The following is an 18,507-nucleotide window of genomic DNA, read 5'->3' as shown; positions in this document are numbered from 1 at the left end:
TGTCTCGTTTCATCCCAACACCTAGCATAGTACTTGACATGTGACAGGTGTTCAAGAAATAGTTGAATGCATGAAGGAGGGAAGAAAGTTGAGGTAGTTCACACCTAAGGGACTGTGTTCTCGGAGATGTAGGAGGCACTCACAATTACAGGGGGACGTGGGGAGGGAGGCCTTGGGGAGAAAGGTGAAGGCTGTGGAAACTCACTGAGGGGGTGGGCAAGTGAAAGGGCAGTGCCGAGACCTACACAATCCTAGGACTTCATGTAGGAGACTTGCTGGGTGGCCCATGATGGCAGTTGCTTACACCTGCATCTACACCTGGGCTGACCCATGGATTGTTAGTTTTTACTCAGAGACAGGCCGAGGTTTAAGGTTGTAAAGGAATTTCAAAGCAATGAACAAAGAGCTTGAGCAACTGCAGGTGAACAACTATGGGGACTGGCTTGCTAAGGAAGCAAGGAAGGAAGGTGGCAGGAAGCAGAGGGAAAGGACTGCCTGGAGGCCCAAAGGCAGAGGTGACTTAAAGTGAAGGGACAGTCCTGGTCAGAAGGTGTAGAGCTGGAATTGAATAAGACTCCTGACAGGTATCAATTTCAAGTGATGACAGATTCCAGGGTGAGGCCAGGGTGTGGGTGACTGAAGTGCAAGTTTCAGTAAATCTCAATGAGGTGTAGCTCTTGATTCCTATGCTTCCCGTGGAGCTGCAGAGAGAGACTCCAGGTTCAGGTGTGGGCATTTTCTGTGAATTGTTTCTTTATTCCCAACGGGTTTTAGTGGAAACAGACTATTACAATAGTTGGATTTCTAAAAACTGGCTTACTGCTAAAGTGCTGCCTAGTTGAAATAATGTGTATGTGTCTTTATGATTCCTTTTTCCTGCTATTCAGAGTTCCTTGATACTTGTGGTAATGAACAGGGTGCAGGGAGCAGTGCTGAAAAAGTTTAACTGGACTAGAGATATCCATGTGCCAAGATGAAAGAACATTTCTAAACAATATGTGTACCGAGGGTATTAAAGTCCAAATCGTAGTGATCGCACACACTTCTATAGCATTCCAACGTGCCAGGTGCTGTTCTAAAGGCCTTACATACGTGAACTCAGTTAACCCTCCCAATGGCCGTTTGAAATGGGTAGTTTTACCTCCATTTGGCAGATGAGGAAGCCGAGACCAGAAGAAGTAAAAAATGAATTGCCCAGAGGTCACCTGGCTATGGCAGAGCCAGGATTTCATTCCAGGTGCACCCTGCACAGTGAGCTCTTGGCCTTTTATAAGGAAGTTGGTGCTCATAACTGACTTAGCCAAAGAATGGGCTGACAAACAGCCGAGCTGGGGGTCCCATCTATGGCTGCCTGAGCTGCTGCCAACCTCCAAGCCATCGAGGCCTGGGTGCAGACAGTGACCTGAAGTAGGAAAACGATCTCTGGCCTCTACAGCCTTCCTTTTTGGAAGGAAAACTCCAGAAAACCTTGCCAGTAACAGGGTGTAGTTGCTCAATAAACAAATGAATGGCGATTGCCACACTTTCTGGTGTCACAGTTGGCCAGTGATGTGCGTCCACAGTTGAGAAATCCCAGATAAAGACAGGAACGTGGTGTTTATAAGTCGCCCGGAAAGAAGGAGAGCAGAGACAGAAGCCAGGACCGAGGGACAACCAGGGACGGTGACCGGAGGGACCCAAGCAGCGCTGTCACCAGGAGCTGACATCCCAGCCCTTCCGAGACCCAGGCCTTTCTGCAGGAGCGAGGCTCGCCCGCCTGCATCTCCCTCTTGCGTCCCCACTAACACCCCCCACCCCCCACCCCAGCTCGGCCGCAAAGAAACAGTCCCCAAGGCCACGTGGTGGGGCCTGCAATAAATATTTGTCCACCGCGGCAGCGAGGGAACGAGAAGGAAGCTGCGGGCTTTGGGCGTCCATCCCCATCCGCCAGTGCTGACGCCCCTCGGGCCGGCGCGCCGGGATCATCTACGGGGCCGGGGTCAGCCTGCGGGGGCCATGCCGCGGTACACGGTGCACGTGCGCGGGGAGTGGCTGGCGGTGCCGTGCGGGGCGGCTGGGCGCTCGGTGGGCTGGCTGGGCCGCGAGGCGCTGCGGCGCTACGCCAAGAACAAGCCCGACGGCGGCGGCTTCGCCTCGCTGGACGCGGTGCGCTTCCTCGTGCGCCGCTGCAAGGGGCTGGGGCTGCTGGACCACGAGGACCCGCTCGAGGCGGCCCTGGAGGACAATGAGTTCGTGGAAGTGGGTGAGTGGCGCGGAGGGGAGGGGTGGGGGGAGATGCCTGGTCCCGCGTGGGCCTCGCCGCCCCACCCCCACCCGCACCCCGGGGGGAGCTTCTGTCGTTCTCCCCACCCGCAGGGAAGAGGCTGAGCAGAAGCTGGCGCCTACTGAGCACTTGCTGTCTGCCGGGCCCCTTGCTAAGCTCTCTGTGTAGCTTGAGGAAGGTGGGATTCTCATCCACACCTGACAGGGAGGCAGTAAAACCAGCTAGCTGCCAGGGGCTCAGAGACAGAAGGAGTTCACATTTAAATCAAAATAAAGCAGGAGGCGGGGAAGATGGACCTTGACCTTTTTCTTAACCGCAGGTGCCTCTGCCTGAGCACCTACATGTCTGTCTGTCTTTTGCTCTCCTCTGGAACGGCGCAAAGGGCACCTGAAAGCATCTGAAATCGTTTTAATGCACTCATTCCTACGGAGCTGGGACAATTGACCAGCCCCTTTGTGGTTTAGCAGCAACAATGCCAAACACGGCCCTAGGTGGTGACCTGTGGCAGCGTGTCTCTTGTGTTCTCGTTGCAGTTATAGAAGGGGATGTGATGTCTCCAGACTTCATCCCGTCCCAGCCCGAAGGAGTTTACCTGTATCCTTTCCTGCCGGCTCTTTGGTCTGCCCTGCGGCTCCTCCTGCCAAACCCAGGGTGCCGGGGCTTTCCCCCATTACCCGCTGTTTTCCTTTACCTGGCTTCAGGTACAGCAAATATCGCGAACCCGAGAAGGTAAGCTTCATACCACTTTTCTTTTTTGTTAAGAAAATCCAGTCGGGTCTTTGCAGCTCTTAAGGAGGAGGAGGGTCCGCAAAATATATGATTGAAGCCTGTCATTTGGGACAGAGTTTAATTCAGCTTCAAGGTCAAGGGAAACTGAGCTGGGAAGGGCCTTATACTCTTGTGATTTGAACTAACCTCGTTCAGTCTGGTCTTAAGCAAACAAGCTGCCTTATTAAGTAGCACATCAGTGTTGCACAGCAGCGATGAAATTTCTAGAGTGTCAGAGATTGGTTCCGCTTGAGGCTTCCCTCCTCTCTTATTAGAGCAACCAAACTCTTTAAATTCACAGACGTTCCCTTTTTCTGTGCAGTACATTGCGTTAGATGGGGACAGTCTGACCACAGAGGACCTGGTCAACCTGGGATATGGACACTATAAAATAAAGGTATGTGGGAAGGGAGGGCAAGCACCTCATCTTTGGCCATTTTCATCAAATGTGGAAGTCTTTAGCATTCTCGATTCTGACCAACATTTTCCTAGCTCACTCCAACTGCTGAAAAGAAGGTGCAGAAATCCAGAGAAGTCATAGAGAGAATTGTGAAAGAAAAAACTGGTATCCTTTTCTCCTTATGTTATGAAATTGCTTTTATAGGCTTGAAAAATGCTTGCTTCTAACTTTGGCTGCTTTTTATTCTAGTTGTTTACGGCATCACTACTGGTTTTGGGAAATTTGCCAGAACTGTAATTCCTCCTAATAAGCTGGAGTAAGTTTGATTCCCACCCTCTAGCCCCACTTTCTCTTTCAGAGGTTTCTTTTTCAACAAGGACAATAATTAACATTTGGATTTTGGTTCAGGCGTGTCCCAATTTTCACAGTTCTGTAGTTGGGGGGGTTGCCCCATTTTACACATGAGGCTCAGGTTTACTTGTGCACCATTTAATATTGAAAACACAGGCTAACTAGTTTCTACCACTGCATCGTGCCGCTTCATTCTGTCCTTCCAAGGATTCAATTCTTCTTGCCTTCATTTCCCCAGCTGAGCAAACATTTCTACTGTGAAGTGTCTAAGAGGGTTTTCTCTCCCCTTTCTCTTCCAGGGAGCTCCAGTTCAACTTAGTACGTTCACATTCTGCAGGTACTTCATCAAAATGCTGGGGTGTCTCTGGGTGCCAAAAGCTAACCTAGATCTTTTTTAATTAGAAGAATAAACCACAGTACCAGTGGTGTCATCCTATAGCAGACACGAGTAAGGGACTAGTGAATTTTGAGGAGTAGCTGCCACCTTCTGCTCTGGGGGTAGAAGAGAAACAGAAAACATCAGACAAGACCTCTTTTCAGCTGAATTACAGAAGAAGGAATGGAGGGATGGTGTTGGAGCATGCGTAACGTGATGCTGAGAGAATGGGGCATTCAGGGAATGAAATTCATGGCCAGAACCCAGTGAATGAGTTGGGAGGGTGGGGTAAGATGAGAAAGTGTACCAAGAAGCAGCTCCCGTCAAATTGTGAAGGAGCTTGGGTTGAGGAGTCTGGACTCTATTCTAAAGGTGTCTGGGAGGGTGTGGGTTCACTGAAGCATGTCAGGAAGGAGTACTGAAAAGGCAGAACTGGAGTTTTACCATTGTCTTGAAGATGAGACCTTGAGAAGTGAGACATTCGGGGGAAAAACTCGCACAACTGAGTCAAGGGAAGATTTGAGAGATGAGGTGGCCTCGGGTAGAAAGGGGTTTGGATTTCTTGGGCTGGGGGGGAGGTCGCGGAAATATGTCAATCCTCTTTTATAGGTGTTGGGAAACCACTGATTCCTGAAAGATGTCGGATGCTCTTGGCTTTAAGGATCAATGTCTTGGCCAAAGGATACAGTGGCATTTCCCTGGAGACCCTCAAACAAGTTATCGAAGTATTTAATGGTAATGCAGTGGATTCCCAGAGTGACTCTCCATTAAGGCTGGGCATGTCCCCCTTGTAGAAATCCACTTGGTGAAGACACGAAGACATAAGATAATTGTGATGAATGGAAATGGACTTGGCAGAAAGGATAGCTAGAAATGATGGCAAGGGGAGGTGGGCAAGCTTACTGTCATGTGCTGTATCCCATTCTGCATCACCCTTCACTTAGCATTTGGCATCTTTAAATCAGAGCAGGCCCCTGAAGTCTGGTCCCAAGTTCAGGACTGGAGAGACCCTTTGGTCCAGTGGTGCCTGAATGTGGTTGGAGAAGTTGCATTAGAACATCTGGGGCATGTCATGATTTCTGGACATCCATTCCAGAGTTCTGGTTGGTGCCTAGGAGTTTATAATCTTAATGTTTCCTCAGGAGATGAAACAGCCCACCTTCTTGCAAAGGTAGAATAGAAATCCAAGAGGTTAATGAGTTGTTTATGACCACAAAGATATATAATGGCAGGATATGATACAGCTCAACTCTTTGGAGCTTTCCTATTGGAATAGAAAAATTCCAACAGACAAGATGTGAAGTTCTTGGGAGGCCATTGTTCCTTCTCACAGACTGGGATAAACTTTCTAGGTTTACCTCCTCAGGGACCTTTTGATGGGAGGCAGAGGGAGGAGAAGAAGACCAGGCAGTCACAAAGAGTAAAACGCATCCTTAGAGTTCCTCTGCTGTGGATCCAAATGACCCATAAATATAACATGTCAATCATGAGTAACTCTTTGGATGAACAATCCAGAGTACTTAGTGATTCCAGCTCATTTCTGTTCCCATCTTGGTCTGTCCTAGGATAAGCCTAAAATCCCAGATAGTACAACTTGGTCTTGACCCCACCTGTGCTCCACAGGTGAGTCTAAGACACCTCTAGGGCCCTTGGGCTCTCAGGAGTCCCTGTGCTGAACTGGGTTCTGGAAGGTGGCCTGTGGATGGCACTGCCTTAGCCTGCTGAGGTTGTTGAACAGGTGGAAGAAATACTGATCTCAGGAATCTAGTTAGACTTAGAGAAATGGAGGCTCTATTTTGATAACTTAGGGGGAATTTGTTACAAAATAGAACATGTTCCTTTCTAAGCTGTAGTAGCGTTGCAGACTGGCTGATTAGGAAACTGGCAGAAGAGAAGAGACCAAGTTGCTATGAGTTTACCTTCCCAGAAAACCCCTGTTCACACTCCAGTGTACATACCCTTCTAGAACATTTTATACAGCTTTCCTAAAATCTTACTATTTGCTTCGTAGTATAAACATGTCCATGTTTCCCCAAATTCTTCGATAGCTTTTAAAGGCTACACACTATTGAGTTACACGAATGTACCTTAATTCCCTATTTAGATCATTTCAAACTTTCTGGTCACATAAACAAATCCGTAACGAACAACCAGCTAATTCCTGACCACATCTTTCATTGCTAGAATTTCTACAAATGGACTTGTTAGCTCAAATTAGAGCATGCTCATTTTGAAGGCTTTGTTGCCAAAAGGTTCCTCTCTTCCTCCGCCCCTTCTCTTCCTTTCCCTGCCCTGCCTTCCCTTTGTCTCACTCTCTCTTCCTCCTTCCTCCCTCCAGTTCTTTTTCCTTCTCCTTCTTTCCCCTCCTCTCCCTCCTCTCAGCCAGGCCCCTCCTACATTGCTGTGCTTAGGGAATTGTGTTTTCTCAGGTCTTTCTGCCATATAATGATACCAGATGGCCTATGGGGGTGGGTGCAGAGGTCTCACTGGCAAGCAAGAGTAGCCAGAATGCCGTACTAATGAGTGATGGTGTCCACTTCTCTCCTAGCCTCCTGCCTGCCCTATGTTCCAGAGAAAGGAACCGTTGGTGCCAGCGGAGACCTTGCTCCACTTTCCCATCTTGCTCTTGGGCTCATCGGAGAAGGGAAGATGTGGTCTCCAAAGAGTGGCTGGGCTGATGCTAAATATGTAAGGCTTCAATAACAGCTCCCGTTGGAGCGGTGTTCCTAGCCTGGGCACCGGGTGTAGTTGCATGCTTCATATCACTGAATCCTGTCAGCAACCCAGTGTGGGGGGTCCCGCGGCTGTCCCTCCGTTATGGATGAGACAACTGAAGCTTAGAAGCCAAACTAGCAAGGCAGTTGGTTTCTGTGCTAGACCGTCAGCCTCTTAGACTGGTGATCACCTTGGTGAAAAGGTACTGCTGCTAGTTTTAATCCCGGGGATTTATTTTGCATGAGGGAGGTCAGACACTTTCGCAGGTTTATTTAGAAGACGGTCTTGCAGGTGTAGAGCTGTGGCTCATAAGGCCTCTGGAAAGTATGTTCAGTGCCTCCCTCCCCTGCCCACCCCCCCACCCGGTGCTAGTCAGAAGGCTTGTTTCACTAAAGCTCACATGCTTTTCTCCCACTCCCTCTGAATTCCATCACAGCAGCCCAGAGCCTTATTTAAAATGTCACCTGTGATCAGTTGCTGTCAGATCCCCTAAACAGTAAACAAAGAGCCCAGGGCCAAGAAGAGGAAGTTAAGGGGACAGATAATCCTTTTGGTAATCCAGGTTCCAGATTATTTTTCTTCCAAACAGTTTCATCTTCATTATTCCCCTGTGTGCAGCGTCCCCCCAGCAGCCCTTCATGCAGCCGTCAGCCTCACCTGTCTAAACTGCAGACCCAAATAGGCCCTGGTGAAACCTGGGATGCTTTCCCTTGTTCTTAGGATGAACCTATGAGAGAAAGTCTAAACTTAAAGTGGTTTACCTAATTTTTGTTTGTCATGCTATTCCCCATAATCCCTTCTCTTACATTCCATAATCCCTTTCCTGCGTTACAGAAGCTGGAGGTTCCTTGGAGCTGGACTGTGCAAAGGGACGGCACATATCCCTCTTCTCCTCCCCCCTCTCTCCTTTCCCTCCTTCTGATAAGTCCCCTGAGAAGCTTCTCTCTGCTTCTCTTGGTCCTTTCCTTACATCCCCCTTCCCAAATCCCTTTTGCCCCTCCTTTTACTCTCATAGCATCTTATGTAAGATCATTTCCCAAACCACCTTCCTTACTCCTACCTTCTGAGCACTTAAACTGCCACCCTAAGTGCCCCTTAGCTGGGCGGTCCACATTTTTCCTGCCTCCAGGCCCAATCCAAAGTTATGAGGACAAAGATTGCTTTTGTCTTTGCTCTAATGCTCAGAACAGAATCTGTCACATAACAGTTCTCAAATATATTTTGTCAAATTGGCATAATAAGTGGCTGTTTTTTTGCTAATGCTGCTGGAATGCAATATACCAGAAATGGAACGACTTTTAAAAAGGGAATTTATTAAGTTGCAAGTTTACAGTTCTAAGGCCATAGAAATGTCCAAACTAAGGCATCCAGAGAGAGACACTTAAACTCCAGAGAAAGGGCCAGTGATGTCTGGGGTTTCTTTCTCAGCTGGCACATGGCAATATCTGCTAGCTTTTTCTTCTGGCTTCTTCAACTGGCTTGCCCGGGGTGTTTTCCTTCTGTATCTCCAAAGGTCTCTGTCTGTGTGGGCTCTGGTGGCTCTCAAGCTTTTTCCAAAATGCTTCCCTCTTAAAGGGCTCCAATAAGCAACCCCACCTTGAGTGGGTGGAGACACCTCCCCATGGAAACCATCTAATCAACAGATCCCACTCACAACAACTGGCTGGTTCACATCTCCATGGAAACAACTTAATCAAAACAATCTCATCCAGCAATATTGAATCAGGATTTAAGAACATGGCTTTTCTGGGGTACATGACAGTTTCAAATGGGCATAATGTAATAGGCTGTGTCTTTCTTTTACAGTCTCCTCCCTATTTCCCTAGAGAGGCCTTAACTTACTAGTGATTGGTTTTATTTCTTTTATTTCAGGAGAAGATTTTTCTGCCCACTTCCCCCTGGAGTTCCGTTTCCATCCTTTAGGCCCATAATATGTCCTTTGCTTGTGCCCGTACGTTTTCCACACAGTGAGGACCCGCTCTGAGGGCTACCAGCGTTAGATGAGTAGAAATGGGAGTGGAGGGCTTTTTAGGTCACTCTCAGGAGGTAGGAGAGTGTGGGCAGGGGCCGGGCAGCCGGGCCTTATCACAGCAGGAAGTGTGTGCATCAGGAAGCAGCAATTAAAAAGGTGACTCCCTAGAGTGGGACCCGAACACGAGGGAACTAGAACCCCAAAGATTCAAGCTGATTCTGTAGGTGATGGAATTCCTGATTTGTTTGTAAGTTCAAAAATTATTTGAGTGATAAGTGTTCTTCCAGGCTAAAGAACGGAGCCAGAGAGCAGACTAGAGAACAGAAACAGAGCCAGTTGGTGTGGGTCTAACCTTTGAGAAGATGGACGTTGGGGCTTAAGGATCTCTTATTGGGTTCCATAGGAAATTAGAAATCATCTGGAATTTCATTTGATACTCACTTTCACTTTTAAATCATTCTACAGGTACTGGAAGCCCATGGATTGAAACCAATTGTTTTGAAACCGAAAGAGGTAAGGAGATCCTAGGAAAATTGGTTCTGATTAACATACCATTATTGTTTGCACCCTTTTCCATCTTCAGTGTCATTATCATTGATTCCATAGCTTACAGGTTTGTGGAAGGCTGGTCACTGTGGAAAGGGCCCCTCCATTCGCGTTTTGAAAAGTCTCCATCGCACAAATGCTTCAGGGTTGCTTTAGGAACTTAAGTAGTTTGGGGCTGTCTTGTCTACACGCGTGACAACTTAAAGAAGCAATGTAGCATAATGAAGGGCTGAAAATTGTATATCCGGTCCGTGCTCTGGGGCTGCCATTGCTTCCTTGAGAATGGGGATAGTTGAGAGGGATTTTGTTTGCCAGATTTGTGCTAACATTCCGCCCCCCCCCCCCATGCACTTAATCTCAAAGGCATGAGTAAACAGTCTCGCCCCTCACCTTAGAAGACAGGAATGAAGGCTGTTCAGCTCCCTGCAGGGCTCTTCCCTTAAGGAAGCAAATGGTGCAAACTCACCTGGTGGAGGGGACTTCGGGTTCCTAGGGGCTCGCTTCTCCCCCCAGGGCCTGGCGCTCATCAACGGGACGCAGATGATGACCTCGCTGGGCTGCGAAGCCGTGGAGAGGGCGGGCGCCATCGCGCGCCAGGCGGACATAGTGGCCGCCCTCACCCTCGAGGTGCTGAAAGGGACCACCAAGGCCTTTGACACGGGTGCGCTGGGCCCTCTGCGGGGCGGGGGCATGGGGGGGCCCACCACGAGCCGAGAGCTCAGCTGCCCCCCCATCACCTGGTCTGTGCATGGGATTTTGGAGCTGGGGGAGTGGGTCAGGACTGCTTTCCATGAAAACCTGGGAGAGAAGGACAGCCTGGACGGGACGTCCTCTAGAAAGTTGGGAATTTGAAAGATGCCCTGTTATTAGAAGCCGTAGTGCAGAAAGGGTGCTCCATAAATGACTTGGTTGGATTAGGCCATTAAGCAGCTTCCGTCCATGATCAGCCTAAACCTCCTAGAAACAGGCCGGGCGCCTGGAGGGCAGTTCCTGGTGGGCTCCAGAAGGTCATGCGCAGAGAGTCAAGGTTGAAAGGACAGAGTCGAGAGGGAGAGTTTTTGCTCTTGGAGTTGATCCCAGTTCTGAGCTGGGGTTAAGGATGTCTGGACCTGCAGAGGGGCGGTGGCAGTCCATTCTAAATGGAAGACGTGCTCAGATGTTTCCTCTCTCCTCCACTCCAGACATCCACGCTCTCCGCCCGCATCCTGGGCAAATCGAAGTTGCTTTTCGGTTTCGATCGCTCTTGGACTCGGATCATCACCCATCAGAAATAGCAGGTCTGGGCTTGTTTACGTGAACAAACTTATTTGGTTATTACAAGTTCAATGGAAGAATTGGTGACATGCTCCTGTGTTAACCTCTCCTCGTCTTTCACAGAAAGTCACAGGTTTTGCGACCGTGTTCAGGATGCATATACCTTGCGCTGCTGCCCACAGGTAAAAAAAATACACAGTCAAGTTTCTTCTCATTTCCCAAATTCAGAAATCATCTAGCAGGTCCATTATAATCCAAATTTCTTTACTGCTTCCTTTAAATATTTTATATATTACAATTTACAATTATTGCAGAGTTTCTCTTATGTATAGTAAGCTCTTTAATTTCTTTTGAATTGCGTTGTTCAAACCCCTGGTCAAAAGAGTCCAGTCACCAATTTTCTGGGTTGGTTAGTGCCCTAAGTTTTAAAAAACTCTTAGAAATGACGTCATCGCAACCAGTTAATGGAGTTGTGTTGGTTATCCCCATTAGACTGAACTTGAACCAGCATGTCAGGATGTTCACAGGAAAGTGTAATTGTATCGTTTTGCATCCATGATTGTTCTTATCTGCATTTGATATTGAGACATAAATCATTGTGATTGAATATGTGAGGCTTAACTCTAAGTCAGAAATGCAGATGACTCGGGCTGGTGGTGAGTCCAGAATTGCAAACGACGCAACTCATTTACATATGGCCAAGTACTGAGAGTGACAGTGAGCTGAGGGAGGGATGAACAGGTGTCCTAAGAGAGGACCCTGCCCAGCATGCGCCGAGTCCCAGTTCATAGTGTTAAGACAGAGATGTGAAAGTGATCACTTCCTTTTACTCAGCACGTTCTCTGTCTAGCTAACTTATTAAATATAGGTCAAAAGCCTCTATGTAGAAAGATAGCTAAATTAGTTCTTCAGTAAGATTAAATCCTAGTTTAAAACCTCCCTGACATTCTAAATACGACAGCACCCTCTGACGCGACAGGCACGGTTTAAGTGTCCTGCATGTATGGGCTCATTCAGTCCTTCCAGCTGCGGGAACTGTGGGTGCTCTTCTGCCCATTTGGCAGTTGGGAAACTGAGGCACAGAGTTAAGTAACTTGCCCGAGGTCACCCAGGGAGACCTCTACTTTCTTTACTTCTGGGAGAAGCCAGAGGACAGGCCCTGGTCTAGAGCTCTGCAGTTGTCTGTGCATGCAGTGCAGGATAGCTGCCTCACTTGCAAGTACCTTCTAACCCGGTGCCTTCCTGCTGTGTGGGCATAACCTCCTCGGGGAGCAGCTGCCCTCTGAGTGATTTCTACGTGTCATGTCTGAGTGTGCATCTGGATTATTTTATTTACTTCTCGCAAGCTGTAAGGTACTACTACGGTCCGTTTTCTACATCCATTTCAACTAAACATCTAAGTATCTTTGCCCAAGTCCCACTAAGAGCAAGGAAGGGCATCAGCCTGCATCTGGAGTTGGCATTCTTTCTCCCACAGTGTTCTGTTTGCATAGCCTGATCTAAGGTGGACCCAGATTTAATGGATTTATTTTTAATCAGTTTCAGCGACCATCCAGGAAATTTATAACAGTCATCTTTAAATTCTAAATGAACAGTCTGTTATTTCCATGGTTATAACTTCCTGGGGAAAGACTTCCAGTGGTGCCTTATGAATATTGATGCCTGAGAGCACAATGAGGGACTCAGTTGGTCGTATATCTGATTTTCACTCTATTTTAGGTCCATGGCGTGGTAAATGACACGATAGCTTTTGTGAAGAACATCATTACCACAGAACTCAACAGCGCAACAGATAATCCTGTATCTTTTGACTGTCTGTAAAGTGTAATTATAAAATCCCAGCTGCTAATTTTATGACCTGCTAAATTGAAAGTCTCAGTTCTGTCACTCCATTTCAACACTATTAAGTGTCTCAGATGCAGAAGTTAAATGACTTTCTCCAGGCCAGAACTGGTAAGTGTCTGAAATAGACCTATGAACCCAGTGTCTCGTTCTGAGTCTAACGTGTTATACTTTCAAAATGATCCATTAAAGATTGAAAGAGGTATTTCAGCATTGATTGAGATGTTTCTTGAAAGGATTTGCCCTAAAACTCAATGCTGAGGTTGTCAGTAAAAGGAAGGAGACTCAGGGTTGGTTGGCATTTATGCAGACCTTCCTCGCTTTAGTAGTTCATGAGACAGTAAACAAAAGGCAACCTTTTAACACTTACCAAAGTATTGATCAAAGAGTCATGGCTTTCTCCATCCCAACTCTGCATTTCTAAGGTGGGCTTTACTCGATTTGATGCCTACACACTTGCGCAGAAAATAGTAAGAAGACCTCCATTTCTTGTGGATGGAACTCTTCTTTCCTTAATGATGTCACTTGTTGAGGGCCATCTTGTTTTGTTTTGTTTTTTTCCATTGTGGTAACATAAAGTTTGCTATTTTAACCATTTTAAGTGCACAATTTAGTAGCAGTAATTACATTTACAATGTTGTGCAGCTGTCACCACCATCCATTACCAGAACTTTTTCATCATCCCAAACAAATGCTGCAGTCGAGCAGTAACTCCTGCCACCTCGTTTTCACCTATAGAATGTTCTGGAATAAATGGTCTAGTTTCCCCGAAAGTGGCATAATTAGTCGGGAGTAATGGAACAAATCTTCACAGAAACAATGTTGTCTTTGAAGCCCATCAAATCCCTTAGGAATCTACTTCTGTTCTATGGCTGCCTCGGTTTTTCACATAGGACAAAGGGCTGAATTGGCAGCGCTAGAAGGGGGAGTCCACTCACCCACAGCAGCTGGTGAAAGTTTCCCACGTGTTTTATGTCCTCTCAGGCTATTTTACAGCTAAGTCAGACCCACACTAAATAACCCTCCGGATTGCGGGTCTCTCCTCTCATCAATGCATGCCCCTTCCCCCCCAAATGGAGGTGAGTTTTCATGAACTAAATGCAATCTTTTTTTTTTTCTTTTTTTCACATGGGCAGGCACCGAGAAACGAACCCGGGTCCTCTGGCATCGCAGGCAAGCATTCCTGCCTGCTGAGCCACCGTGGCCCACTAAATGCAGTCTTGTCTCATGTACAGATATTTGCTCTGGATGGGAGACGTAGCCATTCTACACTTAACTTACCGTTAAATCACTAGATCTGAGGTAGGCGGATAACTTTCTACTAAATTCTACTTGCCTGCCCTGCCACCCCCACCCCCTTCTACCTGCTCCAGCAGATATTTTCAGCAAAAACTCCTTTACTTTTTCAATTAAAAAAAAATCTTAATTATTGAGTGAATCTCCAATAGTCTAATATTTGGAAGTTTTCCTACAATACTGGTATTACCTGAAAGTATATTCTTTCAATTTTCTGCTACAGTTCTAGAGCACTTCTTACACAGTGCTGTAGAGTGTAATTCTAATTGCTAATAATCTAGTTTGGGAACATTTGGAGAACAATGGAACATGTTTAAGCTCTAATTGGCTAGAGATCTTTTGCTCCAGGGATTCAGAGAATGGAGCGCTAACCAAGCCCTGTGGCTGGGAGCAGGTTTGTGGGAGAAAGCAGAGGCCCTTGGTCATAGGAGGCTCACCATTTTATGTACAAAAAAGAGCCACTCAGGTGGGCCACGTTGGCTCAGCAGGCAGAGTTCTATTCGGGTTCGGTTCCTGGTGCCTGCCCACGCCAAAGGAAAAAAAGAGAGACTCCAAACTCAGCTAAGTTAATGTAACCCAGGCAGCTCCTGCTCTTTGGAAATCAGAACCATCTCCACACACACACCCCTGCCCCCCCGCCCCCGCCAGCACACACACACACACACACACACACACACACACAGTGAATTCCTAGTTAATAGGTAGTAAGTATTCTTTAGCCCACTCTTTGAAAAATTCATTCTTTGGAACCAGGATATGGACCTGTTAACTGGCTGGTGGCTTCTGATTTAAGTAAAGTGCATGATACGGAAGGGAAGTATCCCTGAGAGTAGTAAATTTAGGAAGTTTAAAGTTGCTTCCTCTTTAGCTGGCTTTGGGAGGAACCATTGGCCATCAGCCACCGCAAATGCTGGCACAGGACACTGAGCATAGAGTTTGAAAATTCTCTCAGAAATGATTGTTCTAGGCATTTTGGTGGTTGCTTATCAGCAGATTCTTCCAATCAACAAACTCTTCTATGGAACATAAGCTCCTGGTGCCCATTGAAGAAACAGAATTTACTTTTAATCTGTTGACCTGGCCTCTGTTCTTAGCTTCAGGTTGTAAACTTCTTCAGATTTTAAACCTCAGAGGGTAAGTGTTGACCACTAGATCAGTACATTTATTATTGCTGGAGAATCTCTGATCTCAAGAAAAAGCATAGTTTCATCCTCCATATTTCTTTGGTCCTCAGTTGGGTATACATGACTCATCTTTAAGGTTTTTATGCTTTTGTGTCCCTTTATGTCAACATCTGCTTGGGGGAAGACTCCTTCCCTCCACCCCACATTTATATAAGGGTAGGCACCTCAGTGTTACATATGAGCAGCTTGGGGAAGGAATTACACTTGAACTTCATGTTATCACTCGAAAGGATCAGCACGTTGTATGTTCAAGCCTTAACCTGCTTTGAAAGATGGTGTTTGCCAGCAGGGGAGAGACTATTTCTGGAGGAAACTTCCATGGTGAATATCCGGCCAAGGTAAGCTCTCTAGAATTGCTCCTGACCCTGAGAGCATCTTCCTATACAGACCTACTGAACCGAGACTCTTCCAGGCCCTGGATTATTTGGCCATTGGTGTCCATGAACTGGCTGCGATCAGCGAAAGAAGGATCGAAAGGCTCTGTAACCCCTCCCTCAGTGAGCTGCCTGCCTTCCTGGTGGCTGAAGGTGGTCTCAACTCTGGGTTCATGATAGCTCACTGCACAGCGGCTGCCCTGGGTAAGAACGCTGCTCTTTGCTCAGAAAAAACTGCCCACCTAAGTGCCTCTCCAAAGTATCAAATCTGTCTGAAAACCATCTCACTTCTAAGAATTTTTTCACTCTCTGCACTTGCATCTTAGCTCTCTGAGTTGTCTCAAATATTTTTTTTATTAGAAAAATAAGATAAAGCCAAAACAATGCTTGTGAAACATGATAATACAGCAGTGAGGTTGTATATTGGCGATTTCTATATGGGAAGCAATTTGACGTTGCTTATGAACTTTGTCTTTGTAGCTTTTTTCCTCATCTGAATGTGAAGGCCATCAGAAGGAAACAGACAAAGATGTTTATAGTTAATGGTGAAACTTGAACCTACCGGAGTGATTAAACTTGGGGATATTCCATCAGCTCTGCAGTCCTCTAAGAGCATGAAGATTTTAGGACAATATACAGAAATGCTTATAAGAAACAGGGAACCTCTGTGGAAACTGAGCTTTAATACAGCTGGTTTTTTTTCTTTTTTATTAACGTGTTTGTAGGTTTACAGAAAGCTCAGACACAAAATACCAAGTTTCCAAGTAACCTGCTCACACACGTGCAGGTTTCCCTATTACTAACATTTTGGGTTATTGTGGTAACTTTGTTGTAATTGATGAAACAGTCATAATTATACTATGAACTGTAGTCCATAGTGTACATTAGAGTTCGCTGTGTGAATTATATAGTCCCAAGTTCTTTTTCACGTTTTTTCTCTAGTATCTAAATACAATCTAAAATTTCTCTTCTCAATCACATTCAAATATATAATTCAGTAGTGTGAACATTCACAAGTGGTGTGCTACCATCGCCAACACCCATTACCAAAAATTTTCCATCACCCCAAACAGAAACTCTTACCAATTAAGCATTAACTCCTCAGTCCCAACCCAACCCCAGGCCCCAGTGACCTATAATCTAACTTCTGATTCTAGAAATGCACTTATTCTAATTATCTCAGACCACTGAGATCATGCAATATTTGTCCTTTTGAGTCTGGATTATTTCGTTCAACATAATGTCTTCAAGTCTCATTCATGATTCATGTTGTGCATGGACAAAACTTCACTTCTTTTTATGGCTGAATAATATTCTGTCGTGTGTATACACCAAGTTGTGTTTATCCATTCGTCTGTGGATGGGCGTGGGCTGCTTCTATCTTTTAGCTATTGTAAATAGAGCCATTATGAACATTGGTGTGCAAGCATCTGTCCCTGCTTTCAGTTCTTTGGATATACTTAGAAAATCGATTGGTGAATCATATGGTAATTCTATACTTCGCTTTCTTAGGAACTGCCACACTGTTTTCCATAGCAGTTGCCCCATTTTATGTCCCACCAACAATGAGCAAATGTTCCCCAGCACTTATTTTCCATTTTTTTACTAGCAGCCGTTCTAGTAAAAAAGTAGTATCTAGTAGTATCTCCTTGTGGTTTGGATTTGCATTTCCCTGAGGCTAATGATATGGAGCATCTTTTCATGTGCTTACTGGCCATTGGTACATCTTCTTTGGAAAAAAAAAAATCTATCCAAGTCTTTTGCCCTCTTTAAAATTGGGATGTCTGTCTTTTTTGTTGTTTTCTGCATCATTTGAGATGATCATGGTATTTTTTTCCTTTTTAATGTGTTGTGTATTATATTCATTGATTTTCTTATATTGAGCCACTCTTGCATATTTGGGATAATATTTTTACATTTATTTAGACTTGTTTTATAACCAGAGGTATGGTTATAATCCTGAAGAATTATCCGTGTGCACTAAAGAAGAATGTGTCTGTTGGATGAAGTGTTGTGTTAGCTCTAGTTGGCTTATAGTATTAGTTAAGGCTTCCATTTCCTTATTGATCTTCTGATTTTATTGATGTCCTATCCATTTTTGAAAGTTGTGTATCAAAATTTCCACTACTAATGTGGAACTACCTAATGCTCTCTTCAGATCTGTCAACAGTTGCTTCATATATTTTGGGTTTCCTTTTAGATGCATATATATTTTTAATTGTTATAACTTGTTGAATTGACCATTTTATCAGTATATAGTGACATTCTATGTCCTTTAACTCTCTAAATCTATAACAATCATGTTTGATTTGATACCATCTTAACTTCAATAACATATGTACACTATTCCTATACCCCTCTGTCCTCTCACCATTTGTTGTACTTATTACAAAGTATGTCCCATATATCCTATGCCAAAAGCTATAGGTTTATCATTACTTTTTATGCTTTTTGCATATTACAGCCTGTAAGATGTAAGAAGGAGTTACATACCAAAAAATACAATACAGTAATACTGGCATTTTTAATTACACAATGGTTACTTCTTATTTCTTTATGCCACTTTGAAACAAAGACTAGTGTCCTTTTCTTTCAGCCTGAAGAACTCCCTTTACCATTACATATAGGGCAAGTCTAGTGGTGATGAGCTCCCTCAGCTTTTGTTTATTTGGGAATGTCTTAATCTTGCCTTCATTTTTTAAAATACCTGAGTTGAAGAACATGATAACTGAAATGACAAATTTGCTAGAGAGTTTCAGGAGCAGATTGGAGTTGGCAGAAGAAAGAATTAGTTTTTGGTGAACTCAAAGACAAGACAATCGAAATGATTGAAGCTGATGAGCAGAATGAAAAAAAAAATTTGTAAGTGAACAGAGTTTAAGAGAACTGTAGAAAACCATCAGGTGTACCAAGATACACTTTATTAGAATCCCAGAAGGAGACGAAAGAGTGAAAGGGGCTGAAGGAATATTCAAAGAAATAATAGCAGAAAAAATTCCAAATTTAATTGAAGACATGAATATGCACATTCAAGGCAGTCCACAAATCTTAACCAGGTTTTTAGAACATCTGTCCCTTTGTTGAGATTCCCATATTGTTCATTCACTGTTTTCCTGATATTCTTTAATTCTTTTTCTGTGTTTTCCTTCATATCCTTTGTGCCCAT

The 18,507-nt window shown here is 45.2% G+C and overlaps 1 protein-coding gene across 1 annotated transcript in view; it reads left to right on the top strand.

The window, feature by feature from the left end:
* Window positions 1–1,558: 1,558 nt before the first annotated feature.
* Window positions 1,559–18,507, top strand: part of HAL (histidine ammonia-lyase) — a 31,532-nt gene continuing 14,583 nt past the window's right edge. The window contains exons 1-16 of the mRNA XM_077111697.1: window positions 1,559–2,242; window positions 2,797–2,857; window positions 2,965–2,992; window positions 3,354–3,428; window positions 3,524–3,596; window positions 3,681–3,747; window positions 4,082–4,119; window positions 4,768–4,893; window positions 6,707–6,846; window positions 9,311–9,358; window positions 9,905–10,052; window positions 10,573–10,668; window positions 10,769–10,827; window positions 12,365–12,445; window positions 15,240–15,305; window positions 15,380–15,545. Of these exons, the coding sequence (XP_076967812.1) occupies window positions 1,996–2,242; window positions 2,797–2,857; window positions 2,965–2,992; window positions 3,354–3,428; window positions 3,524–3,596; window positions 3,681–3,747; window positions 4,082–4,119; window positions 4,768–4,893; window positions 6,707–6,846; window positions 9,311–9,358; window positions 9,905–10,052; window positions 10,573–10,668; window positions 10,769–10,827; window positions 12,365–12,445; window positions 15,240–15,305; window positions 15,380–15,545 (1,519 nt within the window). The 5' untranslated portion in view covers window positions 1,559–1,995. The remainder of the gene's footprint in view (window positions 2,243–2,796; window positions 2,858–2,964; window positions 2,993–3,353; window positions 3,429–3,523; window positions 3,597–3,680; window positions 3,748–4,081; window positions 4,120–4,767; window positions 4,894–6,706; window positions 6,847–9,310; window positions 9,359–9,904; window positions 10,053–10,572; window positions 10,669–10,768; window positions 10,828–12,364; window positions 12,446–15,239; window positions 15,306–15,379; window positions 15,546–18,507) is intronic.

Source organism: Tamandua tetradactyla, chromosome 7, assembly GCF_023851605.1.
Source record: "Tamandua tetradactyla isolate mTamTet1 chromosome 7, mTamTet1.pri, whole genome shotgun sequence".
Taxonomy (NCBI): Eukaryota; Metazoa; Chordata; class Mammalia; order Pilosa; family Myrmecophagidae; genus Tamandua; species Tamandua tetradactyla.
The sequence above is the reverse complement of the archived record's forward strand: the minus strand, read 5'-3'. Positions and strand labels throughout refer to the sequence as shown.